The sequence below is a fragment of the Amblyomma mixtum genome, chromosome 8 (assembly GCF_055824585.1).
Source record: "Amblyomma mixtum isolate Tamu chromosome 8, ASM5582458v1, whole genome shotgun sequence".
NCBI classification, from domain to species: Eukaryota; Metazoa; Arthropoda; class Arachnida; order Ixodida; family Ixodidae; genus Amblyomma; species Amblyomma mixtum.
This window is the reverse complement of record NC_143019.1, coordinates 120608740-120633880: the sequence shown is the minus strand read 5'-3', so window position 1 is coordinate 120633880 and position 25141 is coordinate 120608740. Positions and strand designations below refer to the sequence as shown.

At 48.5% G+C, this 25141-nt stretch overlaps 1 protein-coding gene, 2 non-coding genes and 1 pseudogene across 3 annotated transcripts; 1 reads left to right on the top strand and 3 right to left on the bottom strand.

Annotated features, from left to right (window-relative positions):
• Positions 1-1793: 1793 nt before the first annotated feature.
• Positions 1794-12552, bottom strand: LOC149334131 (uncharacterized). Its single transcript, XM_089557869.1, has 5 exons — positions 12531-12552; positions 11298-11410; positions 7263-7433; positions 5174-5263; positions 1794-1889 (listed from the first exon to the last, which is right to left on the bottom strand). The coding sequence occupies exons 1-5, from the start codon at positions 12550-12552 to the stop codon at positions 1794-1796; spliced, it is 492 nt and encodes a 163-aa protein (XP_089413995.1).
• A 2840-nt stretch (positions 12553-15392) lies between these two features.
• Positions 15393-15465, bottom strand: TRNAM-CAU (transfer RNA methionine (anticodon CAU)). Its single transcript has one exon. It is a non-coding gene; the product is annotated as a tRNA-Met (tRNA).
• Positions 15466-17478: 2013 nt separating this feature from the next.
• On the top strand, positions 17479-22171 carry LOC149334129 (uncharacterized; annotated as a pseudogene).
• Positions 22172-24541: 2370 nt separating this feature from the next.
• TRNAM-CAU (transfer RNA methionine (anticodon CAU)) lies at positions 24542-24614 on the bottom strand. The gene has a single exon. It is a non-coding gene; the product is annotated as a tRNA-Met (tRNA).
• Positions 24615-25141: the final 527 nt, after the last annotated feature.

Genomic DNA, 25141 nt, shown 5'->3' with positions numbered 1-25141 from the left:
TCATTTTCAAATACCAGCACGGTTTTCGCCGGGGTTTTTCATGTGACACACAACTCGCTGGATTTACTAACGACATATTTTCCGCAGTAGACGCTGGCTTACAGGTTGACGCGGTATTTTTAAACTATTCTAGAGCTTTTGATCGCGTTCCTCATCACAGGCTCCTAACCAAATTGACAAACTTAAATCTCCATCTCAACGTTATTTCATGGATAAAACAATTCCTCGATAACAGAAAACAATTCACCTCTGTCAACGGCTTTAACTCGTCTTCTGTCCCCGTAACATCTGGAGTCCCCCAAGGAAGTGTATTTGGCCCTCTGCTTTTTTTTAATTTTTATTAACGATCTACCCAAGTGTGTATCGTCTCAAATTAGGTTATTCGCGGATGATTGTGTAATATATCGCAATATTACAAATGAAACCGACAGCCATTCAATTCAAGCTGATCTTGACGCTGTAACGGCTTGGTGTTCTTCCTGGTTAATGTCTCTAAATGCATCTAAAACAAAGTTAATGTCGTTTACTAACCGTTCCACTCGAATTGCTACAGCCTACTTCCTCAATAACGATAGAGTTGAACTTACAGCACCTTACAAGTACCTAGGAGCACACTTTCAGTCTGACCTAGCTTGGCATTACCATATTAACACAATCTTATCATTAGCAAATCGCGCACTCGGCCTTCTTAGGCATAATCTCAAACACGCGCCTTCACACTTAAAAAAACTTGCTTACATCACGCTAATCCGCCCGAAAGTTGAGTATGCTTCTGCCATATGGGACCCTCAACAAGCTTACATCATTAACAACCTTGAATCCCTGCAAAACCGTGCTGTTCGCTTCATCTTTTCAGATTATTCACGCTTCACCACTGTCACAGCATTAAAACAGCGTGCCGAGTTCGAACCGCTATCATGTCGACGCCATTTCGCTCGCCTCACCTTACTTCACAAACTGTATCACCATCCCACCCTCCACGACGACTTCTTTTTGCCACACCCTGCAGTCTTTCCTCGCCGCGACCACGATAACAAAATAAAACGCATCACATGCCGTTCATTGCGCTACGCGAAATCATTCATTCCTCGCACTATAATAGATTGGAATAACTTACCATCCCACATAGCTACTGAGGTTAACCTACAATCGTTTCAGCAATCGTTAAAGCAAACCATGGACTAACAGATTTGGTATTTTTGTTGTATTATGTGAATTTACTGATTATTTTATTCCGAGTTGTTTGCTGTGTTATTTGTGTACATTACTAGTTTTAATTCATTTTTACGTGTATTTTGTTTCAAATGTCTGTGCCATATTTTTGTGCTTGTATCCCCCCCCCCTATGTAATACCCTCGCACGAGGGCCCTTAGGGGTATTGTAAATAAATTAATAAATAAATCTAACATCGGCACAGTCTATTACATATCGATCGCGCAAGTTTAAAGACAAAACTAAACTAACCCTAACTACCGCTGCAGCAGCAAATGCGCACTTGATAGTTCGAGGTAATACATGACGATGGACTCTAAAGAGATATGCTCGGATTCTTTGCAAACTCTGTACTCTCGACCTGTTCAGGCATGCAGACGCTCCTCTACATTTGTCTGTACTCCTCACCGCCTGAACATAAAACCGCGTCACCCGAACTTTACACAACTTACACGCCAAACAAGACGATGATGAGAAATAGACGTGCACACCGTAAACGGGCGAGTGGTGACGTTTTTGTTGTTGTTTTCTTTTTCAGAATTTCGTCATTCATGCTTTTCAAGTCGGGAGTCCGATGTGTTTCAAAACCAGCCGTGGTCTCTTCTATCGACGTAGACCTTAAAGAAGGTGTAGACGAAGTGAAGGCCATGTAGGCCTCCTGTGATGAGCCCGGTGATCTGCGCAGGCAAAATGATAATGTGACCATTAGCAGCGAAAGGGTTGCACAGAAGAAAGATCATTCGTAATGCGAGGCTCGTGTATGATTGGTGTGTTAATCATGGTACCATGTGCTAGGATATCCATCGGGACTACTCCGTACTCGTCCCAAAACTTTGAGCATGACCTTGCCAGAGAATGATTGGGAACGTGCCTTCTTTGGAGGCGGTCACTCCGGATGCTTCCATTGCATCGAATGTATTTTGTCTACAGAAAATAGGTAGGGACCCAGCATTTATTCTGCATGATTAGTTCGTTGAAACAGTCCTCCTGGTCTCTATAGCACATTGTCGAAGGATCCTGGGATCATTCGGCTCGTTCCTGCTTCTGGAAAGCTGTGAGCAACTGGGAAAACCAGCGAGCTGATTCCATACATATATGAAGATAGTCTTGACTGATTTTTCCACAAACCCCGCCCTAATTAATCTTTACTGTTTGGACTAGATATCGAATGGTTACGCGGTGATCTTCTAAAATGGCAACCTCCACTTCATGGATGGTGCGTTCATCGATAGCGGAGTGGTGTCGCCCGCAAATGAAGCAATTTCTCCGGAAGTCAGACCACATTTGAATGAACAGTGTCGCTTCCTGACTGATTCATGTAATGGGGAATCCTCGCCATAAACCTTTTTCATCTCACCTAACGTCCGTCTTGGAGTGCGTCCTTTCAAATAAAGGAACTCGATTACTGCTCTCTATTTCACTGCATCCATTATCACACCTTTCTTTACTTTAGCACCAGTAAAAAGAAGGCCATTACTAGTTGGCATTTGCAAATCACTATGTAACCTATAGAGACGTGTCTTATTACACTTGCAGAGTTCCTGCAGCTGGCGGTAAATATAAGTGAGTCACCAGCAATATTTAATGAACACGCTTCGCATATGTGTTTATACGAGGCACATTTCTTGACACATATAACTCGTATGCTGCCATATCAGTTCATACGAGGCACATTTGTGACGCACATGATTTTGTATGAAGCACGTATGTGTTCACATGAGGCACATTCATAGTCATACCCAACTCATATGCTGCCAATATGACCTCATACGAGACACATTTATGAAACGTAAAAGTTACATTAAACATTGGAATTTATACGAGACACACATGAAATGATACGAGATTTTTCGATGGGGACAAAGCAGTTGTCGTGGCCATCGACAAGGAGCCGAGGAGGCAACGTTATTAAAAAGGACGACAAGAAAAGAAAAGGGAGCCCAGGGATACATTGTATGGCTCCTAACATCCTGGAGTCCTCTACTGGCAGCTTCCTCGAGCACCCGGTCGATCAGCCTAAGCTGCCTTCCCGGAAAAGTGGCCCTCAGAGCCGCCTTCCAATAGGATCGGTCACGGTTCGGATTAGGCGGTACAGATTTGGGCGATTGGCACTCCACAAATGTTAGTGAATACACCAGCCACCTCCTTATCAAACTGCGTGCACTTGTTGGTAAATGATGCACGGTTAACCGGCGATGCGATGCGGACGATCCTGTTTGGAGACAGCTCAATAGGCGTGTAGCTCAATAGGATACCGTCCATCAATAGGCGTGTAACGCACTGAACCCTTTCTTCTTCATTCGCCTGATCCAATCCACCAATCACAGTGCGCCGCACCGTACACTTCACATTCCCTCCTCCCCCCTCCTTCGACTCTCAGTGGCCATCGCGGTTTGTCTCGCACCACCCGTCGCTTCCACCTACTCGCTCTCCCTCCCTCTCGTCTCTTTCCTCCTGCACTCTCACTCGCTCCTCCTGAAATTGCAGAGGGGCTTTTTTTTCTCTCCAGTTTGCCTGCTCTCCATCGAGGCATCAAACGCCGGACACTTTTTGTAATACTGGGCACTCTAATACAACCGAATTAAAAAAAAATCTGACAGTAATTATCTGGTGCAAGAAAGCTGCGATAGCATCTAAGAGTTACCCTCGATGATTATTCTAATGAATGTTTTTACTCAAAGCAGAGGCATCACGCACGTGACACAATTGTAGTGGAGGGTTAAGGCTGGCGCATCTAGTCTGTGGAGGTGTGGTGGGGAGGTGGGTCGGGGATGACAGTGCGTAGGTGTGAAGTTCCCTTCCTAAGGGGGTTCGGTGTGGAGATAGCTGAAAGCGGTGCTTCTGAACGCAACTGGCTTTGCCCAGTCTCTTTGAATTTGATTTCACCATCGCTTATTCGTTCAGCTGGACCGTAGGCTTCCAATGCATGAGGCCTTGTGGAAGGTGGAGATAGGTGGCGTGGTGGTGGGTGGCGCTCCTGAGGAGAATTTCTGCGATGAGCAGGTGGCTGGCACTTCTAGAGGGTCGAGGTTTCCATCGGCGAGGCTTCGGACAGAAGACGCCGGGATTTTCACCTACTGCCATTGCTACTGTTATCACAGTAAAACTAGAATGTCACTTTCCTAGGCACCTCGCTTCGGCACGGTGAGCGCAGATTAGCTTAGCTCTAATCCGTAGTCGCGTTTCCACACGCGCGGCATTCTATTCTGATTACGGCGTCTGCGGTCAGTTCCCAAAGTATAATGTAAGCAATTAAACCGCGCAGCTGCTTCATATAGACAACTAGCCGCTGCAGTAACCGGTGATAGGAAGCCGAGAGCTTCAACACAGTACGATACCCTACCCCGACCCCCTTGTGCGCGACGCATGTGCAGTGGCACCTGTCCGCTTGCGACATTCGCTTCGGTACAGTGGTTTTAGATTCACATCGCTTCGGGCCGACGGATGAGGAAGGCGCACTTCAGTGTTGGAACAATCTCCGCTTCGCCGACGCAACGTAGTCTACTGACTTCGAGTCGTGCACGTCACCATATTTAATGGTGATGCGTATCCTTATCGTCGTATCTGTCAACCCATTAGTGCACACCGCAGCGCACACACCTTTCCAATTCATCAGCCGTTAGCCCTATCTTGTGACAACTGCACCCTGCACATCTCCTCATCCAATAACCACACCAGACTGAGAGCTTCAGGTGGAGGCGGCGAAAGGGTGCTACCCTTATGTGACGCACTCGTTTTATGGTGGCGGAGCGCATTTGATGTTCACTCAGTGAGCCTTGCTAGTGTGTTTGCATATGACTAGTGTAGCTGTAGCCTGATTGGGTTTCGTGGAGTCTTGCGCGAACTTCAGCCACCCTTCAAAGCATGATCGGGTCGACCTTCTACACTTCGAACCGATGCCTCTCAGCGGGCATTAAGAGTGTAGGCGCACACGAGCTGGAATGTGGCCAGGTATACTCACGCTCGGGGCAGAAAATCTCTGCATGTCCCGTGCGACCAGGCTAGAGCTGAGCACGTAGCAGCAGGCGGCGGTCACATTGAAGACGATATACTGCATGAGAACAAATATACGCGTACGGATGTAAAAGTAGGCATATCTTTGAATAATTAATAAATTTTTACCTGCCACAGCGAAACCGTAAGCTATATGCCACGTCATAAAGAAGGACCCAGGATCGATTTCGATTGCACACGAAGCTGCTGCCGATTATAAAAAGAACATGTTGACCGTTCTCGGCTGATGGTACGTTTACGTAAATATCTAACCTGCAACGCACATCACACGTTGCACTTGTCAAAGGCAAGTCCCGAGTCGCTTAAGCGTCTTTGGCTACGTCACAATTAAATTCTCTAACGCGCAAAATCATCCTTGCTTCATGAACTTACAATTTTTGTTCTTGTGTTTGTTATAGTGGACCTTTTAAGTGCCTTTTTTTGTGTGCCATTCAGGGTTATAGCTACAACTTAAATGAATTCAGCAGGCGCAGTTGGTCAACATAATGCTGCTTGCCGTGCTTGATTCCGGCTTGACCCGATTGCTTGTGCTTTTCTTTTGTTCCGAAAGCAACACTTTCACGGAGCTCTGGAAAGGCCAAGCTGCGCATGCGCGAGAAGCGAGTGACGTCACCAGGCGCACAACTGGCGCGCCGGGGCGCGTGTTCGCCAAATGCAGCCGGTACAACCAGCGATGACAGCGCCGCCCACCGGCAGGTAGCAGCCACATTAAGGCTGGTTATAAATATTCATTCAGAACGACGGCTTGACATCGCCGCTGTGGCGCAGTGGATTAGAGGCACGTGTTGCGCATGGAAGGTCGGCCGTTCGACTCCGCTCTCTGTACTGTCATTTTATTGTTTTTTAAATTTCATTTTTTTCCATTCTTTCCCTTTTAGGTCGCAAATCGTGATGCTTAGTGCCATATAACGCCGTTTAAGAGGATTTATTATCCCTTTTAGGTAAGCCGTTGTGACAATGTTCAGTCACCGTGATCAATTCACCGCGGTTTCAAGCCTTGTGGCTGTACAGGCTGCAGTTGGCGAATACGCCGCCGGGGCCGCCACCGGAGCCGCCGCCGCGCGCTCTCCATCGCCTCGCCGACAGTCTCTCTCTCTCCCTCTTCCTTCCCTCAAATACAATTTTCATTTTTTTCATTACGGCCCCTCTTTCTCTTTCTTCTTTCACTCCCACTTCTTCCCTTCCTCTAAGGTGCGGTTCGGGTGTCCACCGAGATGACAGAGAATTACGGCACCATTTCCTTTCCTCAAAAAGCGTTGCGTTCAAAGGGCATGGCATCGCGCTGAACGGGTGGTGGCGTTCCGTGGACTCCCTGGCAGGGCAAGAACACGCTGTCGCGTTCCACTCCTACAGGCGACGCTTAAGCGTCATTCATTAGCACTTAATTCTATTTAGTCAGTAATCACTAATTAGCCATTATTTAGTAAATCGTCGTTACTCAGTAATTAGTCACTAATTATGTGTGACGTCATCCGGTGGTGGCGTCACCAGTGCCAGAGAGGCAGTCAAAGTGGTGAGAAAACTCTTTCGCCTCTACGCACTTTAGACAGCCAAAGTGCCCCTGAATTTTATTGTGAAATGGCTGTAACTTCTCTTTAATGGCATCATCATGCGTCGTACTATTTTTGTGCGACTTCTGAGCAGCAAGTTCTCTAAAAACGCTTTGCTTCGTCACGACTCCTTCGTAAATGCTTGCAATACATATTTTGTACAGTTAATCACACATCCTATACTTACTGCTTTCTGCCATCGCGTGCTTCAACCACGCGCTACACCTTGTAAATATGCCATTCCTATAAAGCGAATTTACCCGCTTTTTTTCGTTGTTTTCAACGCACCAAACTAGCTACTCAGTTCCTATGGATCTTTCAAACCTCGGAGTCGCAGTGTTGCTGGCCGGGCTTCCATGTGCACCTAGCGTACAGCGCGGTGGAAGCCACCGTGTCAGGCACGGACAACAGCTCAGCGAGAAATAATGGCCACGCCGAGATTTGAAAGGTCTATCTGCCCCAAGAAACGCGACCGTGATGCCGTACGTAGAAAGTGCGCGGCAGGTAGTAGGCGCAGGCGGCGCTCAGCAGGCTGGAGACCACGATGTGGAAGGTGCCCAGGGTGAAGGTGAACGCCGCCGCCGACAGGAGGCGCACGGAGCGGGTCGCGGGGCGTGGATACGGGGTCATCAACACCCACAGCACCATGCCGCCCGCCTGCGAGTGCAGGGGTGCATAACTTGGTTGCACGTGGACACAGCATCATTAGCCAGCAGGAGCGTACCGCATTGCATTTTGTGGGCCCATGGGAAGTATCATGTGCTTTAACAGTTGGTATCCTCCTTTCTTCAGTTATCAACAACTGAGTCGGTTTGGGAGCTAACCGTCCCATAATTACGCATGATTAACAATTTATACAGGCAGAGCGGGACGATGGGTCTGAAAATGATGAAGAAAAGCAAAGTTATGTTAAACAATCTCGGAAGGAAACAGCAGTTTAGGAACGGTAGCAAGGCGCTGGCAGTGGCAAGGGTATATGTCTGCTTGTGTACCAAATTTGGTTCCAATGCCCACGTTATATGGACGAGTGGGAACGCTACGAGTTCACTCGTCTCAGCAGTACTTTGAAATTTTCAGACATTACACATTGGCTCTCTAAAGTAATATCTCTGCGGTAAGTGACACCACCGTCGAAGAGCCTTCGTATAGAAGTGCTGCCTAAAGACAGTCATGCTGAGATCCATCCGAGCCATATGAGACATGTGCTTAAGGGCGGAGTGTGAGTTGCGGCAAAGCTGTTGCTTCCCTTCTGCGCGACCGGTGATGGCAAAAACGAATGGGGGTTTCTTTCACTTCGTAGTTTTGTTAGAAACCCAAAAGACTACACTCCGTTTCATACATAGCAGGTAACGCAGCGGAGGCTGCGAAGCAGCGAGCCCGCGAAACCATTATACTCCGCCAGGTATCATTCGTCCTTCTATAATCCTCGGTGAGTGTTTGGACGAAAACAAAGAGCGGTATAAAACGAAGTGGTAGCGCTGAAAAATTATGGTCGAAGCTGTGAGGCGCTGTGGACTTGAACACTCCGGCTATAATTTTCACTGAGTGCGAACTACTTTTTAGGCGCGGATGAACGACGGGCGATTCGCTCTACCTGCCGTGTATCAGACTGCCAAAATCATTCTTACTTCTTGAAGTCTTGATGAGCTGGAGGACGAAAAATTCAGGGGGCACTTTGGCTGTCTAAAGTGGGTAGAGGCGGAAGCGTTTTCCGCACCACCTTCGCTGTTTCTGTGGCACCGGTGGCGTCACATATAATTGAGTACTAATTACTAAGTGATGACAAATCACTAATTAATGATTAATTACTGGTTAATGCCTGAATACTAATTAACTGCTAAATTAATTACGCTTAAGCTTTGCCTTTAGGAGTGGAACGCGACAGCGCGTTGTAGCGCTGCCAGGGAGTCCACGGAACACCACCCGTTCAGCGCGAGCTTTGAACGCAACGCTTTTTGAGGAAAGGAAATGGCGCAGTAATTCTCTTTCATCTCGGTGGACACCTGAACCGCACCTTAGAGGAAGGGAGGAAGTGGGAGTGAAAGAAGATAGATAAAGAGGAGCCGTAATGAAGAAAATGAAAATTTTATTTGAGGAAAGGAAATTACGCAGTAACTGTCTCACAAAATTCAGGGGGGCACTTTTTTGACCTAAAGTGTGGTCACTGATACCCCTAAGAGTGGAACGCGACAGCGTCTTGCAACGCTGCCAAGGAGTCCATAGAACGCCATCGCCCATTCGGTTCTACGCCTCGCTCGTCAGTAAATTGGTTTTTGAGGAAAGGAAATGTATCTGTGTCTCATTTGTCGGTGCACACCTAAACCTCGCGGGAAGAGAATGGAGGAGGATGAGAGTGAGTGAAGACACCGTATTCACTAGACGCGCCTTTGTTCATTCCAAACCATCGAGCTGGCATGGCCGAGTGGATAGCATGCTCGTCTCTCACGCCGAAGACCGGGGTTCGATTCCTGAGCTCGACCAATTTCTTAATCGGTTTTATTTATTTATATGGCCTGACTAGTACAGCTAATTAGGCTAATTGGGTAATTAAGCAATTAACTAAGCTCAGTCCCACTTAATTGGAGCATCACTATACGATCCCTTCAATTGGTTGCATGGTTACTAGGCAAAGTACAATTGGCCCCGTTTGAAATTCGCGCACTGTGACGTCACGACCGTTTCCACCAATTGAAAAGCGTGACATTTTCTGTCGACAACTGCTGCTTACAACGATGAGACATTAAAGGCTTCCGCCTTAAAATGTGGCAAGAGGTAAAGTGAAGTCCAGGAGATTACCATTCACGGCACTTCATACGTCGCAATGAAATATGGTTGCGTTCACGTCGCAACGAAATATGCTTGTGTTCACGTCGCAACAAAATATGTTCGTGTTCACTTTGATTGTAGGGCGAATTACTTTTGGGGCGCGGACTTTGCATGTTCGAACAGGCGCGCTAGAGTTGGCAGCGTTGCTTGCTATGTATGGAACGGAGTATAGCTTGCTATCACCAAGACAGGTCCTCCGGCTGAAACATTTACTCAATGAACCAAGCTTCGTTCATGATGCCAGACAGCATCATTGGAAAAATGTTATAAAATTGTTGTGTAAGTTGAAGTAACATTATGTGCTGCATAGACCATTGTGGCAATGTTAAAAAATAACGTCTAACGCTCTGTGTTCTGCAGTATCTGTTAGTTTAACGCTCAAACAAAACACTGTGCGAATGCTATTCTGAATGTCGTTATAATGTTTAGATCATAGCCATAACACAACACCAGTCCCGGTTAAATGGTGTAAATGTTCTGAATTTTCAGTTCAATGTTATAAAACAATATTTCCAGTAGATCTCAAGCATTTCATTGCAGAACATTCCCACTGCGCACTACCTGAAGACCATGGCCTTTCCTATTCTCGACAGCAGCTCGGTTCTGACTCATATTCAATCATAGTTCCCTTCCTAGACGGCCCCAGAGCGCCCTTGTGTTCCAAATTGCAGCAGAAGTCGTCACAGGCTTTCTTACTTCACGTTGTCCAAAGATATAACTAACCAGTGGACTGTCCTAAACTGATTTTATTCCCATTTTTTGTTTGTTTTGAGACTCAAATAAATATGAAATGGAACCTTTAGCGTCCTACAACCCATTGATTAATACGGCGTTTTTTTACGTTTTCATATAAGCTTGGGAGCAATATGTAATGGGCTAATGGTTCATACTACAATACAGGTCGTTGTCCTGATTAACATGTTTAACCTGCCTGGCTACGAAACATTCAAGCGTATCGTATTTTGCTCGTAGGACCGATAAACCTATGCGTTGGAACCATATTTTTGATTTCTCGAAAGTACAGAAAATATGCAAGAGAACTGCATTGCAACCAGCTTAACTCTGCAGAGCTTAATGTCGACTAGTGGCTTCTACGTTGTAGAGTATCGTAGGTAACGCTTTTCTTATCTTAGCTCCCGAGAGGCCCCTCTCTGCAGCAAAAGAAGTCCAAAGATATAACTAACCAGTGGACTGTCCTAGACTGATTTTGTTGCCCTTTTTTTTTTGAAGACTAAAATAAATATGAAATGGAATCTTTAGGGTCCTACAACCCATTGATAAATACGCCGTTTGTTTTTTACGTTTTCATACAAGCATGGGAGCACTATGTAATGGGCTAATGGTTCATATTTTAAGATAGGTCGTTGCCCTGCGGGGACAATAACAGATTAACTTGCCTGGCTACGAAAAACACAAGCGTATCGTATTTTGCTCGCAGGACAGATAAAAATATGCGCTGGAACCATATTTTTGATTTTCGAAAGTACAGAAAGTATGCAAGAGATTAACTCCGCAGAGCTTAATGTAGACCAGTGGCTTCTATGGCGCAGAGTATCGTAGGTAACGCTTTTCTTATCTTAGCGCCCGAGGGGTCCCTCTCTGCAGCGAACAAAAAATTCCAATGACTACACACGTCAACAGGCGTTGATTTAAGCTACCATCGAGACTACGCCCGTGTTTGGCAACAGCGCTTACAATCTCAAGGAGGTCCAGCACTCCGTGGGGCCTGTGTCCGTAGTCGTGCAAGCCAATGCTGAAGACGGGTCGCCTCCGGATACCCATCGTCGGAGGCAGCATCCAGTACGCAACTGAAGGACAACGGCAGATTTGGCGACGAGGTAGTTTTTCATAGTTATTGTAAAAAAATAAAAACAGCGCTATCGAACACACGAAAAAAAAACGAAAAGACATACAGTGCTGTCAGCACCATGTGGGTCTACGTTTTTGTCCTGCGTTCGGCAGCACTTTTTTATGTATATGTAACTATCCAGTATTCCACTGACAAAAGGACGTAGACGTGGCTGGGAACAGTCTCCAGCGCCAGCGAGAACCGCGTACTCGCCGACTGCCTGGCTATAGAAAACTCTTCTTATTGGTTGCACATTTCTGTGACGTCAATGCGTTCACAGTGATGTAAAAGCACCTGATAATCCGTGGCAAGAGCCTAGACCAGTCAGATTTTTCGCTGACTGCTCCGCACAACGACACTGTCGAAAATCTCGAGGAACCTCTTACAAGTAGGCACGGTCGTAACAGAAAATGTCACGCGTTGTCCTAACCCAGAATCTTCAAGTTAACCCAGAGGAAAAGGATGTAAACTCAATGCGCCGCTGCAGGCTCTGTCTCTTCGAGAATAAGTGGCATGTGCAAGAACGTGTAGTCAACCGCAAACGTCCACAGTTTGAGCTTAGATGGGAAGCGTTATGGCCGTTACGACGCAACATAAAAAAATAGGCACAGCATGTTTTAAAACATGGGTGACTGCACACCTTCTTTGCAGCCGACGCCGCCATTTTGAACCTTTGACCATCTGCGCTTAGCATTTTGTAAACATGGCATACTCGGATATCAGCATGAAGCATGGACAGATCATCAGAATGTCCTCACGTGGGGCAGTGGTGGCGGACCGAGTGGGAGAGAGGCAGAACGTTCTCAAGTTTTATAAAAAAACATATTATGTTCTTTGAGGACAGGTTGTTAGCTCTTTCGGTGTAATCTACCGGGAGGCAATTAATCGCAATGCAGTTGTCTAACGCCGACCTTTTTGAACGCGCCCACCGTGTAACGGCCTCTAACCATCACATCTGTGTGTGATACAGAGCTGCAGAGGTGATTTCCAACCCAAAATGACGTTACAGCCCTAGTTTTGGCGAGCAACGCTGATTGCTAGCGATAGCAGAGGAGACGTGCCACAAATTGGCGAAATACCTTTGTGGCTGATGTTCCTCATCGTGGCTCAAGAGCAGCTGGTCGGCGAATCGTTTTCTTCGTCGTCCTCTTTGGAGCGCACGCAGTGATGACCGCAAGTGGTCAAGAAGAAAAAAAAACTGGCATATTCGTACGCCATAGCAATATTCAAGGGTATGGTATCGGTGACATTCCTCGACCAGCATGTTTTGGCTCTCTGCACAACTGTTCGAGGTGATGCGTGAACCTCCCTGATCGATTATGTCTGGTGATGTCAAACCACGAATGGGCTGGTATTGATTTTTTCTTACGCCAAGCATTCTGTTGTACTGCCGGTTTTGGTTCTGGTTTCAGTTTAGTAGATTGTCTTGCGTGTTGCTTTCGCGTATGTATACTTCTTAATTTTCTACCAAGTGTAACGTGGGTTATTCTTCTAAATATTGGCGTCCTTGTAAAATAAAGGTGGTTAATCCTTACCACTCCACCAATGACCATCTGCGCTTTGCTCGGCATTCGCCCCCGCTACGTATTCATTCGCAGCCACATTCGTTTTCCGTGGTTAACGCACGATGCTTGTTCACACGTGACTCAATTTATTTTTCGAACTCCAGTTGACGCGTAGCGTAGTAAGTATTTATTTTCATTCTTGCTAGAAATACCTGTGTCTTTAACGACTGTTTGCAAGAGGAGCAGGCGCCGCCTATGCGCTACTTGTGGATGCAGGGCGGTCACACAGGTCATAATAGGATAATAGGAGTGACACTATTGAGCGGTATCTGCCGCTTCGTTCGCTTAGTTGCTCTATATTCTGACAGGCTTCTATTCTGCTATAAATCTAACTTAAAACTCCGCGGTCACCTCTTCATTTTAGTTTCACACCATAAGAAAACACTCGCTGACAGCACTCAAGACACAGCGAAATTTGGTTTACCCAACACCAACAGCCCACTGTATCAATCACTCCTTGTATCCTAACTTTCCAACTCTGCTAAACAAGATAAGCCTGAAAATTTTTAATATAACCTATAAATCAAAACCCATAATTCTAGATTAATGTAGAGAAAAGTTTTGTCTTTGAGATTTATTGTAGACCTTTTCTGTGGATTTCAGGCGGCATTATTTTATTTTGTTTTCCAAATTATTATTTGCATTATGTTTTCATACCAAATATTTCTTACCTTTTGCTCGCTTCGCATAATATTTTAATTTTTTCATGATATGCATGTGGCCTGTGAATTTTTTTATTTACTGACATTTTCCGGAGTGGCTACGGTATTTTCTTTTGTCTATGCAATACTTTTTTGTTGAGGAGGTAGTTATCTTCATTCGCAATTTTATGAAGTGCTCTATAACCATTGCCGTCCTTCTTTCGTGATCATCTGCAATGCTCTGCAACCACCGTCTACCACCTGCTAAATAAAAGGGTTGTTAAATAAAAGTTTTTTCACCACTACCCCCCGACGCGGTGAAATTCAAGCTGACGAGAAAATTAGACTGCAGGTTTCTATCTTCAATGCATATCGGACAGCATGTTCAAGGACGGCGCAGAAGCTTTCGAAATTGGCGTTCGCGTCTATCGTTAACGGGCTAACGATGGCAAACGGGCGCGGTACAGGAATGGTTAAGAGCGTACAGCTCATCGTTAACATGATGAAGGTGTACTAACAAAGTGACCAGCGTGCTTCCGGAAAGCTTACATTCATTGAAAAGGTAACGGACAGAAAATTTGGAACGCAAACAAGTTATATGGAAGGGAAGGGAAGAGACTTTAATGGATAATGGAGAGGTCTGCCTGGTTATAGGCCTGGCATGCTACTCCAGAAGTTATATGGTTTGTTTCATGGGTGGAAGGAGATGCTTTCTAGCAAGTTTATGTCGCAGGCATTGAGTGAGACATAGTGTAATATGATTTTGAATGTTGTCCGAGGAGTCACTCGGCATTTCCGTCGAGGAGTCCGAGGAGTCGTCGAACCGAGTGGTTGCTTATATAAACACCAGTCCTTGCCGGCGGCGCACATGTCATCTGGAATGGGGTAGTCCAGGTTGCCTGGTCGTCAGGATACACTTCAGTGTTGGCGCATATCGAGAGCGAAACTGAAGGTGCAAAATCGTTTGTAAATAATTACTAAAGTTATGCGTTTGTGCTTCGAGATCATTTTCATCGTTACTAGGCTCATAGGCCTATTTCAAGGCAGAAAAACGGACACACCAAAACATTGTGTCTGTAAGCCTTCAATGGGTGTGTACCGTAACCAGATGTCATTATTACCATGGTCAGGTGCGCAGCCACCGAGCTAACTACCGTGAACATTTCGTTTGGGTTATTGGGGCCCCAAAGTGACTCAGGCTATGAGAGACGCCGTAGTGAAGGGCTCCGGAAATTTCGACCACCTGGGGCTCTTTAACGTGCACTGACATCGCACAGCACACGGGCCTCTAGATTTTCGCCTTCATCGAAATTCAGCCGCCGTGGCCGGGATCGAACCCGCGTCTTTCGGGTCAGCAGACGAGCGCCGTAATCACTGAGCCACCGCGGCGGGCTACCGTGAACATATGAATGCGAATTCGGCAAGGGGACATTGCCACAGCGACTCGTTTGGCTAATCTATTTTGTCGCCGAATAGAGGAACTTCGAAAACTGCAGCAACAGATCCCAGTGCTGGTTGCCGCATATAATCAAAGCAGCGTTAAGAAAAATGAACAGACGCAAATGTCGACTGGATGGGTGCTGAACCTTACGGTACACTGCCCCATGGAGCTGATTCGCACTGGCCCTAAGTTTGAAATAACAGGCTTGTATAGTGAAAATAGACAAATTGCTATGGAATGTGTACTTACGAAAGAAATCTCGTTTATATTGTGAGTAAAAAAAAGCGCTCCGCCTGCCCCGGGTGAGGATCGAACTCACGACCTTCAGATTATGAGACTGACGCGCTGCCTACTGCGCTACCGAGGCGGATGTCAGTGACCGCTCAGTAAACTGCATTTATGCACAACCGAACAAAAAGAGAGGCTGTTTTAAGTACTTTTTTTCTGTGATTCTTCATTAAATAACACAATAAAGCCCACCCCTCATGAGAGCGTAGGTTTTGGTAAGGAGAAGGGCCGTTTGGTAGTCCTTTCTGATTACACTCTGCACCTGCTCGGTCTCTGAGGGGGAGAGGTAGAGGTTGGGGAGAGAACAGGTAATGCTGCATAGGCAGAAGGCCTGCATGAGGCGGTGCGTGTCCGCCTCTCATTCCCTTCATTTTGGAGGAGGAACAGGAGGAGGAAGAATAAGAGGAAAGGCAGGGAGGTTGAACCGGAAAAATAATCGGTTTGCTACCCTACACAGGGGGAAAGGAGTGAGGGGATAAAAAAAAGGAAATAGAAAGGGGAGTAACAGAAAATTGAAGTCACTCTAAAACGTCAGTGTTCGTTGAAATCACAACCTGTCGTGCAGGCCAGAAGTGCGCAAGAAGCGGAGCAGTGCCTTGGAGGCCTTCACCGCCGACGATCGCCGCGGCCAGTGGGGTACAGAATACTTTACAAGAGCTTGTCAACGCACGATTAATGAGCCAATGCCACCGACTCTCACGGTTGATAACCGGGCAGCAACTACTAAATCGACCACAAATTCGCCTCCCTGGTCAAATCACTGCTCTGTATCATTACCCCCCCCCCTCCCCCGAAACCATCAGCTCAAATTTACATCCCGCAACTTCTGAAAATCACTCACCCGGTGTACAATCACGAGAGACGCGTTGCCGGAGCTAAGGCCCTTCGCAAGAGTTACACCACATCCACACCCGCCGTCTATGTGTACAGTGCTGAATATCCTCAGCAGCCTGCATTCGCTATTGCTGTGACGGACAATGCTCATAAATTAGTTACCTGTGCCACCATTCGGAACTCGAAGCGAAAAAGGCGGAAATAGCCTTTGCGGATACTCATTCTTCTTCGAATGCATTTTCTCCGATTCAAAGACAACCATATGTAATTTGCAAACCGAAAAATTCACGCCCGGGCCGCTAAGTTCCTCCAATTTCGACCCCCCCCCCCCCTCCCAACCGTCACATCACCCTCCTCTAGGTTCCAGCGCACTGCGGACACCCGGGCAACACGGCCGCCCACGAGCAAGCCCGAGCCCTCGTCAACCGGGCAGTGGACGGCCCACCCTCGTCCTGAAGTGCCTCCTCACCTGTCGCGAAATCACTATGCATTATAAAAACTCCCACCACCTCGACCCCTACCCTCACCCTTCCGGGAACAAAACCTAGCAAGTGGTACGGCGCTGATTACAAACCGCCACCATGCCACCGCTTTTCCTCCTCTCCCTAATACATAGAGGGGAAAAAATCTCCAACCTGTCACTTATGCTCAAGCACTACAGCGGATTCTCAACACACCTATTAAACTTGCCCCCCCCCCCCCCCCCCCCCTGAAAAAATAACGAAACCTCCCTTCCAAGGGTTGGACTGACAGCAGCGATGGGAGGCTTCTCTGCGCAGCTCACATCCGGAGCTACAGCTTCGCATCGTGGCCTGGCCCTTGAAGTTTGGCGCGGCCCAACAGTGCCCGGTCATCTAGAGCTGCCTGAGGGCCCGTCGCCATCCTGTTTACCCCTCTCCCCTTCATCTACCCTCACCTGATCAACTGAGGTGAGTCTGTTAAATTCGTAACCAACCAACCATGCGAGCTTTGGCACAGGTAACCTTCTGCAACCACTACCATAAACCTGCAAGTAGCAGAAACTGAAGCTTCTTTCAGAGGCGAGATGTCAGTACAGAAGTAGTGGCGCACATGCTTGCGCACCCATATTAGCCAATTGAAGACAGTTTTCTCTCGTTCCTGCGAGCCTAAACATTTAGGTACACGTAGCTCCTACTCTGTTTCGAAATGCAATGTTCCTCGGGAAAGAAAAACTTAGTTGCTGCATCAGGCGATAAGTTATAGGTGTATAATAGGACATGATAGATTGTGTAGCTCCATGCCGCTTGTACAGTGTGGTCTTAGCGGTGAGGATGAAACTAAAGCAGGCACGCTTGAGCGGGCCCCTGCTGCGAGAGTCAGGAGAGGCTCTGACATACGGAGTTCTTCAGTTCTTCATATGATCCTCAGTGCACTCAGAGATCCACCTTTCTACCAACTCTAGGTCTGGGATGGGCGCTCCGCGAGCTGCGCCACTTAGCGGGGAGGTTATTGAAGCTGAACGTGCGCGCTAATTTTCTGTGCCACCAGAGCGCCACGTTTTCCTCTGAGCCGTTTCCCACTTCTGTCAGCAGCGCTTAGGACCCCAAGGCGCGCTTGCACGTAGCAAATAGATAGCCTAGTTCCCAGTGTTTTTATTGTGAAAGCAATACTAGTTGCACTTTCAGCCCGTCGCGTAGCGAGACCGGTAGCTACCAAATTAGCATATTGGATTGGATTGGATTGGATCGGATTGGATTGGATTGTATAACCGATGCATCACCACAAGTCTAACCACAAGCACCACCACCAGCTACACTACCAGCTGAACCATTGCGTAGCTACTGATACTGCTTTCGCAATTACCGGGCTTAACCAAGCTAAGCCACAGCCATTTTCTTATTCGCAGTCTAAACCCTCCGTTGGTTGCGAGGAAAGGAAAGGCGCATAACTGCCTCACTGTGTCAGTGGTCACCTCAGTCGCCCTTTTAGGTGATGATGGTGTGCATCTACAAATTGAGGCAGTTCTAAATTGGTAAATAATTTTTTGAGGAAAGAAAATAGAGCAGTGTCTTCCTCACTTATCTCGGTGGATACCCCAACCGCGCCCTAAGGGAAGGGAGGAAGGTGGGAGTGAAAGAAAAAAGAGAGAAAGAGGTGCAATAGTGAAGATCTCAGGAATAATTTCGACCACCTGGGTATCTTGAACGCGCACTGACATCCACAGCACTCGGGCGCCTTTTGCGTTTCGCTCCACCCTGAATACCGTCAATCCCGCCGAGTCGCGCGAGCCCAAGCTCTCCATAAAGAATATGGCACTTCAGAGGATGTGCGCTGGGTGGACGCCGCGTGTGGTACAGACCGTTCAGTAGCTGTGGCTTATCATCCAGCAGCCCCCCCCCCCCATTTACCCATTTCATAGACCCACCTTGTACCCCGGAAGAAGCAGAGGAAGCAGCTATAGCAATAGCCATTGCCCAAACCAATGCGGCTTATATACTAAGCGATTCAAAAACAGCCATTCTTAGCTTCGCCCGCGGACGCGTCCATCCCCCCGCGTGGCAGATATTGAGAATGTGCACCCTAAATTCCGAAAGGCGTATTGAGCTCGTGTGGGTGCCGGCTCACTCTGGCAATCCTGGAAATGAGGCCGCCGATAACATAGCCCGAGGACTTATTTTCCGGGCAAATGGCGACACCAGCCGGGATTTCTCGAGGGAGCGGGCTGTTGTGCCGGGATGCTCCCAAGGATGGCGTCCAGGCCTGCGTCTCAACGAGCCTGCGCGTCGTCTTTGTGGAGAATGTTGCGCGTTCGGCCGGTGAGCTACATAGACGCTCCCCAAGGACGGCGTCCAAGCCTTGCAGGCCAATCAACCACCAGGACGCTCCTGATTGGACGAAGAGGGGCGGGAGTCTGTGCCGACTCTATTTAAGGGCTCCCGTCTCCTATGTATATATTTAAGGGCTCCCGTCTCCTATGTCTATGTCATGTCAGGAAAATGTGGAGTAACTGTTCTCGCTTCGGCGAGCGCGGCTTCGGCCGCTTCTTTTTGAGCAGCGTCCGCTCCGGCGGACGCAGTTGTTGCTGCGACGCGCGTCTTTTCTTTCCTCTTTCTCTTTCCTCTGATCTTTTAACTCTCGTCTATCTGCACGTGGCAGCGGTGGTGGCTTGGCTAGAGCCAGTAGCAGGCCCGTGCAATTTCCTCTTCATCCTTCTCTCAGTCACAACAACAACAACAACATGTCTATGTCATTTCCAGTTGTGTTACATCGTGTCATGTATCGTGCTTCTCGCTGCTTGTAAATATGTGAATACATATACCTTTTTTTCACGCTGCTCCTTATCAACCCCCCTCCCCCGTCTCTTCATTGCTCCGGCCGGTCGGCGACAGCGGACCCGCGTCCCGACGACATCTGAGAACCCGCGTCTCAACAGGGCACACACGTTCTCAGAACTGACTCAACAAGCACGCCTTGCCCGTCGACTCTACCCCCCTCCCCACCCCAGCCTATCCCACTCTCAACAAATCCTCTGGAGGCGACTCCAGAACCGAACTCTTCCTACCCCTCAGCTTCTATCATACTTCCGCCATGTTTCCCCAGAGTGCACTCTCTGCGGAGAATCGCACACCACCCTGGACCACATCCTCTTCGGCTGCCCTGCCGATCCTCCCCCGCAGGGACAGCCCGCCATCGGTACATGGGAGGAATGGGAGGCCCTCCTTGCGTCGCAGGACCCGGACACGCAACTTCGCTGTGTGAACCGGGGTGCCAGTGCCATGGCCCTACGTGGCCTGGACACATACGCGTAATGTGAGGGCTGTGCGGTGGCCCTGAGACCTTGCACGGTCCAAACTCGCTTGCGTAATAAAGTTTTCCATCCATCCATCTATTTTGCGTTTCGTCTCCATCGAAACGAGGCCGCCGTGGTCGGAGCTGGCGCCGGCGGTGGGAGCGGCAGGGGAGGCCGCGTCGACGGACGCCGCTTTTAGGGCATGGCCCTGCGTTCGGCGAGCTACCGCGGCAGCGAGCGCGGCGCTCTTGAAGCTTGCCGCTGTTGTCTCACCCACGTTCTAGGGGTGCACGGTGGTCCACGTCATCGCTTACGGGTCATGTCCCTGGCTGGTGGCTTGTTGGAAGGCCATATTATCGCAGAGTAGGGGCTCCGCCACGGGGCGTTGGCGCCGCTGTTAAGCCTAGCGATGCCGCCCAGCGTGGTAGAAACTTCGCTTTGCCAGGATTCGTAATAGGGGATCTCACTTAGGACAAAAAGTTATCCGCTAATCCCCTGTGACTTCCGGCGCACGGTGGTGCAGGCCTTGCTGGCCCAGGGTGGAAAAAACCCGCGGCGCCAGCCGAGAATCTGCAGAGCCGATGTGCACCTGCTGAACGCTCGGCTCGCGTCCCGGAACACTCTCAAAGGTCAGGCGCCGGAGTCGCGACAGCACACGGTTCGGTTGGAGAAATCGAGGCCAGCCTGCAGCAAGCGGCGGCTATTGTGGACGATTATGCACACCGCTGCGGCCTTGAGTGCTCCCCGGGCAAATCGGAATTCGTTCACATACGTCCCAATCCAAGTTGCAGAACAAAAATTGCCCTCTCCCTGCTTAGTGGCCCGATACCTGAACACGATGAAATCAAAGTATTGGGACTCTACATACAAAGGAACCGCAAGACTGGCACCACGCTGAAGAAGCTCCGCAAAGTGGGGGATCAGGTGCGCCGTATGGTCCGCCGGGTATCAAACAAACGGGGGGGGGGGGGAGGGGGTTGCGATGCAAAGACATCCTGCGGCTGGCCAATGCATTCGTAATCAGCCGAATCCTGTATTCGGCACCGTACCTCCACCTGCGCAAATGCGATGAGAACGCTCTCCAAGTGATTCTCCGCAAAATCTATAAGGGAGCTCTCGAGCTCCCAATTGCAAATTCCAACCAACGTCTCCTCGGCCTGGGAAGGACGAACACTTTTGGGGAGCTGCGCGAGGCTCATCTCAGCAATCAATAGTTGCGGTTAAGCAAAACACGTACGGGTAGCCGCCTACTGACCCGCCTCCACATCAATTACACAACTCAATAGGAGAAGCGGATATCCATGCCCGAGGCCTGGCGCTTCGCACTGCAGGCGCTGCAGGTTCGCCCCCTCCCCAATAACATGACAAAGGATGTCCATGATGGCCGTCGCCTCGCGCGAGCGGAGGCCATTTCCGAGCAGTATGGTGCTCGACCAGGGGTATTTTACACGGACGCGGCTGGTCCACACCATGGGGGTTGGTACACGGCTGCCGTTGTCCACCAAAACAACCCAGTTCAGGGTCTCACCTTCCGTGCCCCCAACATTATATTCGCAGAGGAAGTTGCTATCGCACTTGCAGCCGCGGATCCAGGGTCCCGAGTCATTATCACCGACTCAAGGGGAGCTTGCCGCAATTTTGAACAGGGAAAAATTTCAGATCGTGCCTTCCTAATTTTACACAGATGTGGGTACCGGGATTTCCCAACCCGGCGCACCATCATCTTGGCCCCAGCACATGCGGGGATAGAGGGAAATAATGTAGCAGACGCTACCGCCCGCGCGCTTAACCACCGGGCATCGCCTCTCTCGCCGCCTGATCCGGTTACTGATTTTAATCCGGCTGTTACTTTTCGGGAGATCTCTCTCCTGTATCAAACCGCTCAAGGCCGATACCCACCTCCCTGTAAAGGCCTCAAGAAGGCAGAGGAGCGTTGGCTTCTTCGCCTCTACACCAACACGGTACTGTGCCCGGCAGTGCTTAAGCATTTCAATTCGGCCTTTACGGGCGAGCGTCCACACTGGGGAAGTGTTTGCGGACACGTATCACATGGTGTGGGCATGCCCTGCCAATCCTGCTTTCCCACCCCACCCGAGAGGACTGGGAGGCTGCCCTGCTTGGCTGCTCAACTCTCCAGGACCAACGAGCCCTGGTGACAAGAGCCCGGGCCGCCGCGGAGGCCACAGGGGTCCCGGACTAGGGATCCCTCGTAGTGATTATGAGGGCCGGGCCCTTCAGGCACGGTCCAAGCAATATCTCTCTTGTACATAGCATAATAAATGTTTTACACCACCACCACCCTTTGTTCATTCCAAACCATCGAAAAAAAAAACTGGCATGGCGGAGTGGTTACCGTGCTCGTCTCGCACTCCGGAGACCCTGGTTCGATTCCCCAACTCGACCACTATCCAATTGTGTTTTATTTATTTATCTGGTCTGACTAGAAAGGTTAATTGGTTGATTGCCTAATTAACTAAACACAGTCCCACTTCCTTGGAGCATCCCTATACCATCCCTTTAATTGGTTGCATGGTTACTAGCCAAAGTAGAAATCGCGCCCCGTTTGAAATTCGCACAATGTGACGTCACGAACATTTCGACCAACTGAAAAGCGTGACTGCTTACAACGATGAGGTATTTAAGGTTTCCGCCGTAATACATCACACTATTTTGCAATATACCCTAACGAGGCATCAAGAAATCGCCATAGCATGCATATTCCTGTGCTGCGTTCTCGTAAGGATTGTTTCAAGTGAATCTTTTCAACTGAAATTTTAAAGAATGGAATATGCTCCCTGATTCCATTATTAAAATGATTCCCTCGATGCCTTTCTAGAATGCCTGAATTCATACCTGGACCGTAATACGCAAATATAATAGCTCTGCTCTGGACGTACGTTTTCTGATTTACTGTTTGAATTTGTTCCTTTATGTCCAGTACTTTCTCTAGTGCTTTGCGTCGGATGTCATAGTTGTGAAATGTACCTCGTTTTAGATGTGCATTTATTAAGGCGAAAGCCTTTAGCGGCCCATACTGTTGTGACCAAGGCGTGTTAGCAAACTTGCCCGCGTTTCAGACTGGTCAAAAGGTCGTGACGTCACGACGCGCGAATTTTTGACGGGTGTCCACCGAAATATGTGAGACAGTTACTGCGCAATTCCCTTTCCTCAAATACAATTTTCATTTTCTTCATTACGGCCCCTCTTTCTCTTTCTTGTTTCACTCCACTTCCTAACTTCCTGTACAGTCGTACAGTGCGGTTCGGGTGTTCACCGAGATGACAGAGAATTACAACTCTATTTCCTTTCCTCAAAAAGCGTTGCGTTCAAAGGACAACGCATCGCTCCGAACGGGTGGTGGCGTTCCGTGAACCCCCTGGCAGCGCTACAACACGCTGTCGCGTTCCACTCCTAAAGATAAACATTAAGCGTCGGTTTGGTTTATTCGTTTATTGGGGTTTAACGTCCCAAAGCAACTCAGGCTATGAGGGACGCCGTAGTGAAGGGCTCCGGAAATTTCGACCACCTGGGGTTCTTTAACGTGCACTGACATCGCAGAGCACACGGGCCTCTAGAATTTCGCCTTCATCGAAACTCAGTCGCCGCGGCCGGGATCGAACCCGCGTCTTTCGGGTCAGCAGCCGAGCACCGTAACCACTGAGCCACCGCGGCGGGATTATTAAGCGTCATTAATTGGCAGTTAATTAATGCACCAACAGAAGGTGAAGTGAACAGTCGCGTAGCAAAATGCAGCACTCAGGCTTTCGCCTTTCACCACTTTAGCCGCTAAAGTTCCTCGTAATTTTTCAGTTTTCTACTCCTGTAATAGCCAGCAAAGTCTGCCAGTATGAATGAAGGAATGAATGATTGCTCTAATTATTGTGACGCCACCGAACCTAGTGGCTGTTCTCAGATACACAAGGACTAGACGGCGACGTCGAATGTGTTAGTCCACGTTTGCCAGTCGACTCTGAAGTCGTTTCAATTCAGTGCTGGCGCATATCGAGACGGAAACTGTCGGTAAAAATTGTCTGTAATCTATTATTAACGCTACGCATTGGTGTTTCGAGCTCATATCATTACAAAGCCCGTAGGCCTCTCTCAAGGCAAAAAAAAACAAAAAACGGGTACCCCAAAATTTTGTCCGTAAGCTTTCAATGGGTGTGTTAGTACCGTAACCGGATGGCGTTATTACCATGGCCAGATAGGCAACCACCGAGCTAACAACCCTGAACATATGAATGCGCATTCGGCAAGGGGACTTTGCCACGGCGGCCCATTTGAGCCAATTTATTTTGCTGCCAATCGAGAAACTTCGAATACTGCACCAACAGTTTTGAGAGCTGATTGGTGCATAATTAAAGCAGCGCGATGAGAATGAACACACGCAGATGTGGAAAGGATGGGCGCTAAACTTTAAGGCTACATTGCCCCATAAAACTGATTCGTGCCGGCCCCAACTTTTACAGAACAGGTTTGCACAGTGCGAGGGGTATATTTGTATGAAATGCTTGCTTAGCGAAAAAAAAAACAGACGCATTTATATCAAGAGGAAAAAAATCAATCCGCCTGCCCCGGGTGAGGATCGAACTCACGACCTTCAGATTATGAGACTGACGCGCTGCCTACTGCGCTACCGAGGCGGATGGAAACCGGTTTTCAGCAAAGTGGATTTATGGCTTGTCAAACCAAATACATGGTGTTCTGAAATTCCAAATTAGCCCCCCCCCCCCCCCCGAAATTTTGCCTTCGCCGATTTGAACCAAAATCGATGTCCAACCTTAATTGAGCGCGCCCGACACGATGGCGATTTCTAATTTAGGCCCGGGCCACCCCCGAAATTTGACCTTACCGATTTGAACCAAAATCGACATTCAACCATAATTGAGCGTGCCCGAAATAATGGCGATTTCCAAATTAGGCCCGGGCCACCCCCGAAATTTTACCTTGACCGATTTGAACCAAAATCGATGTTCAATCATAATTGAATGTGCCCGACACGATAGCGATTTCCAAATTAGGCCCGGGCAACCCCGAAATTTGACCTTGGCCGATTTGAACCAAAATCGATGTCCAACCTTAATTGAGCGTGCCCGACACGATGGCGATTTCTAATTTAGGCCCGGGCCACCCCCGAAATTTGACCTTACCGATTTGAACCAAAATCGAC

Bases quoted from the DNA above. Each gene is read 5' to 3' on its own strand.
- LOC149334131 (XM_089557869.1), bottom strand. From the start codon at position 12,552: ATGAGGAACATCAGCCACAAAG. The intron at 11,411-12,530 runs GTATTTCGCCAA...GTTGTCCTTCAG, and splicing joins GAGGAACATCAGCCACAAAG to TTGCGTACTGGATGCTGCCT. The intron at 5,264-7,262 runs GTACGGCATCAC...GTTCTCATGCAG, and splicing joins ACCTGCCGCGCACTTTCTAC to TATATCGTCTTCAATGTGAC.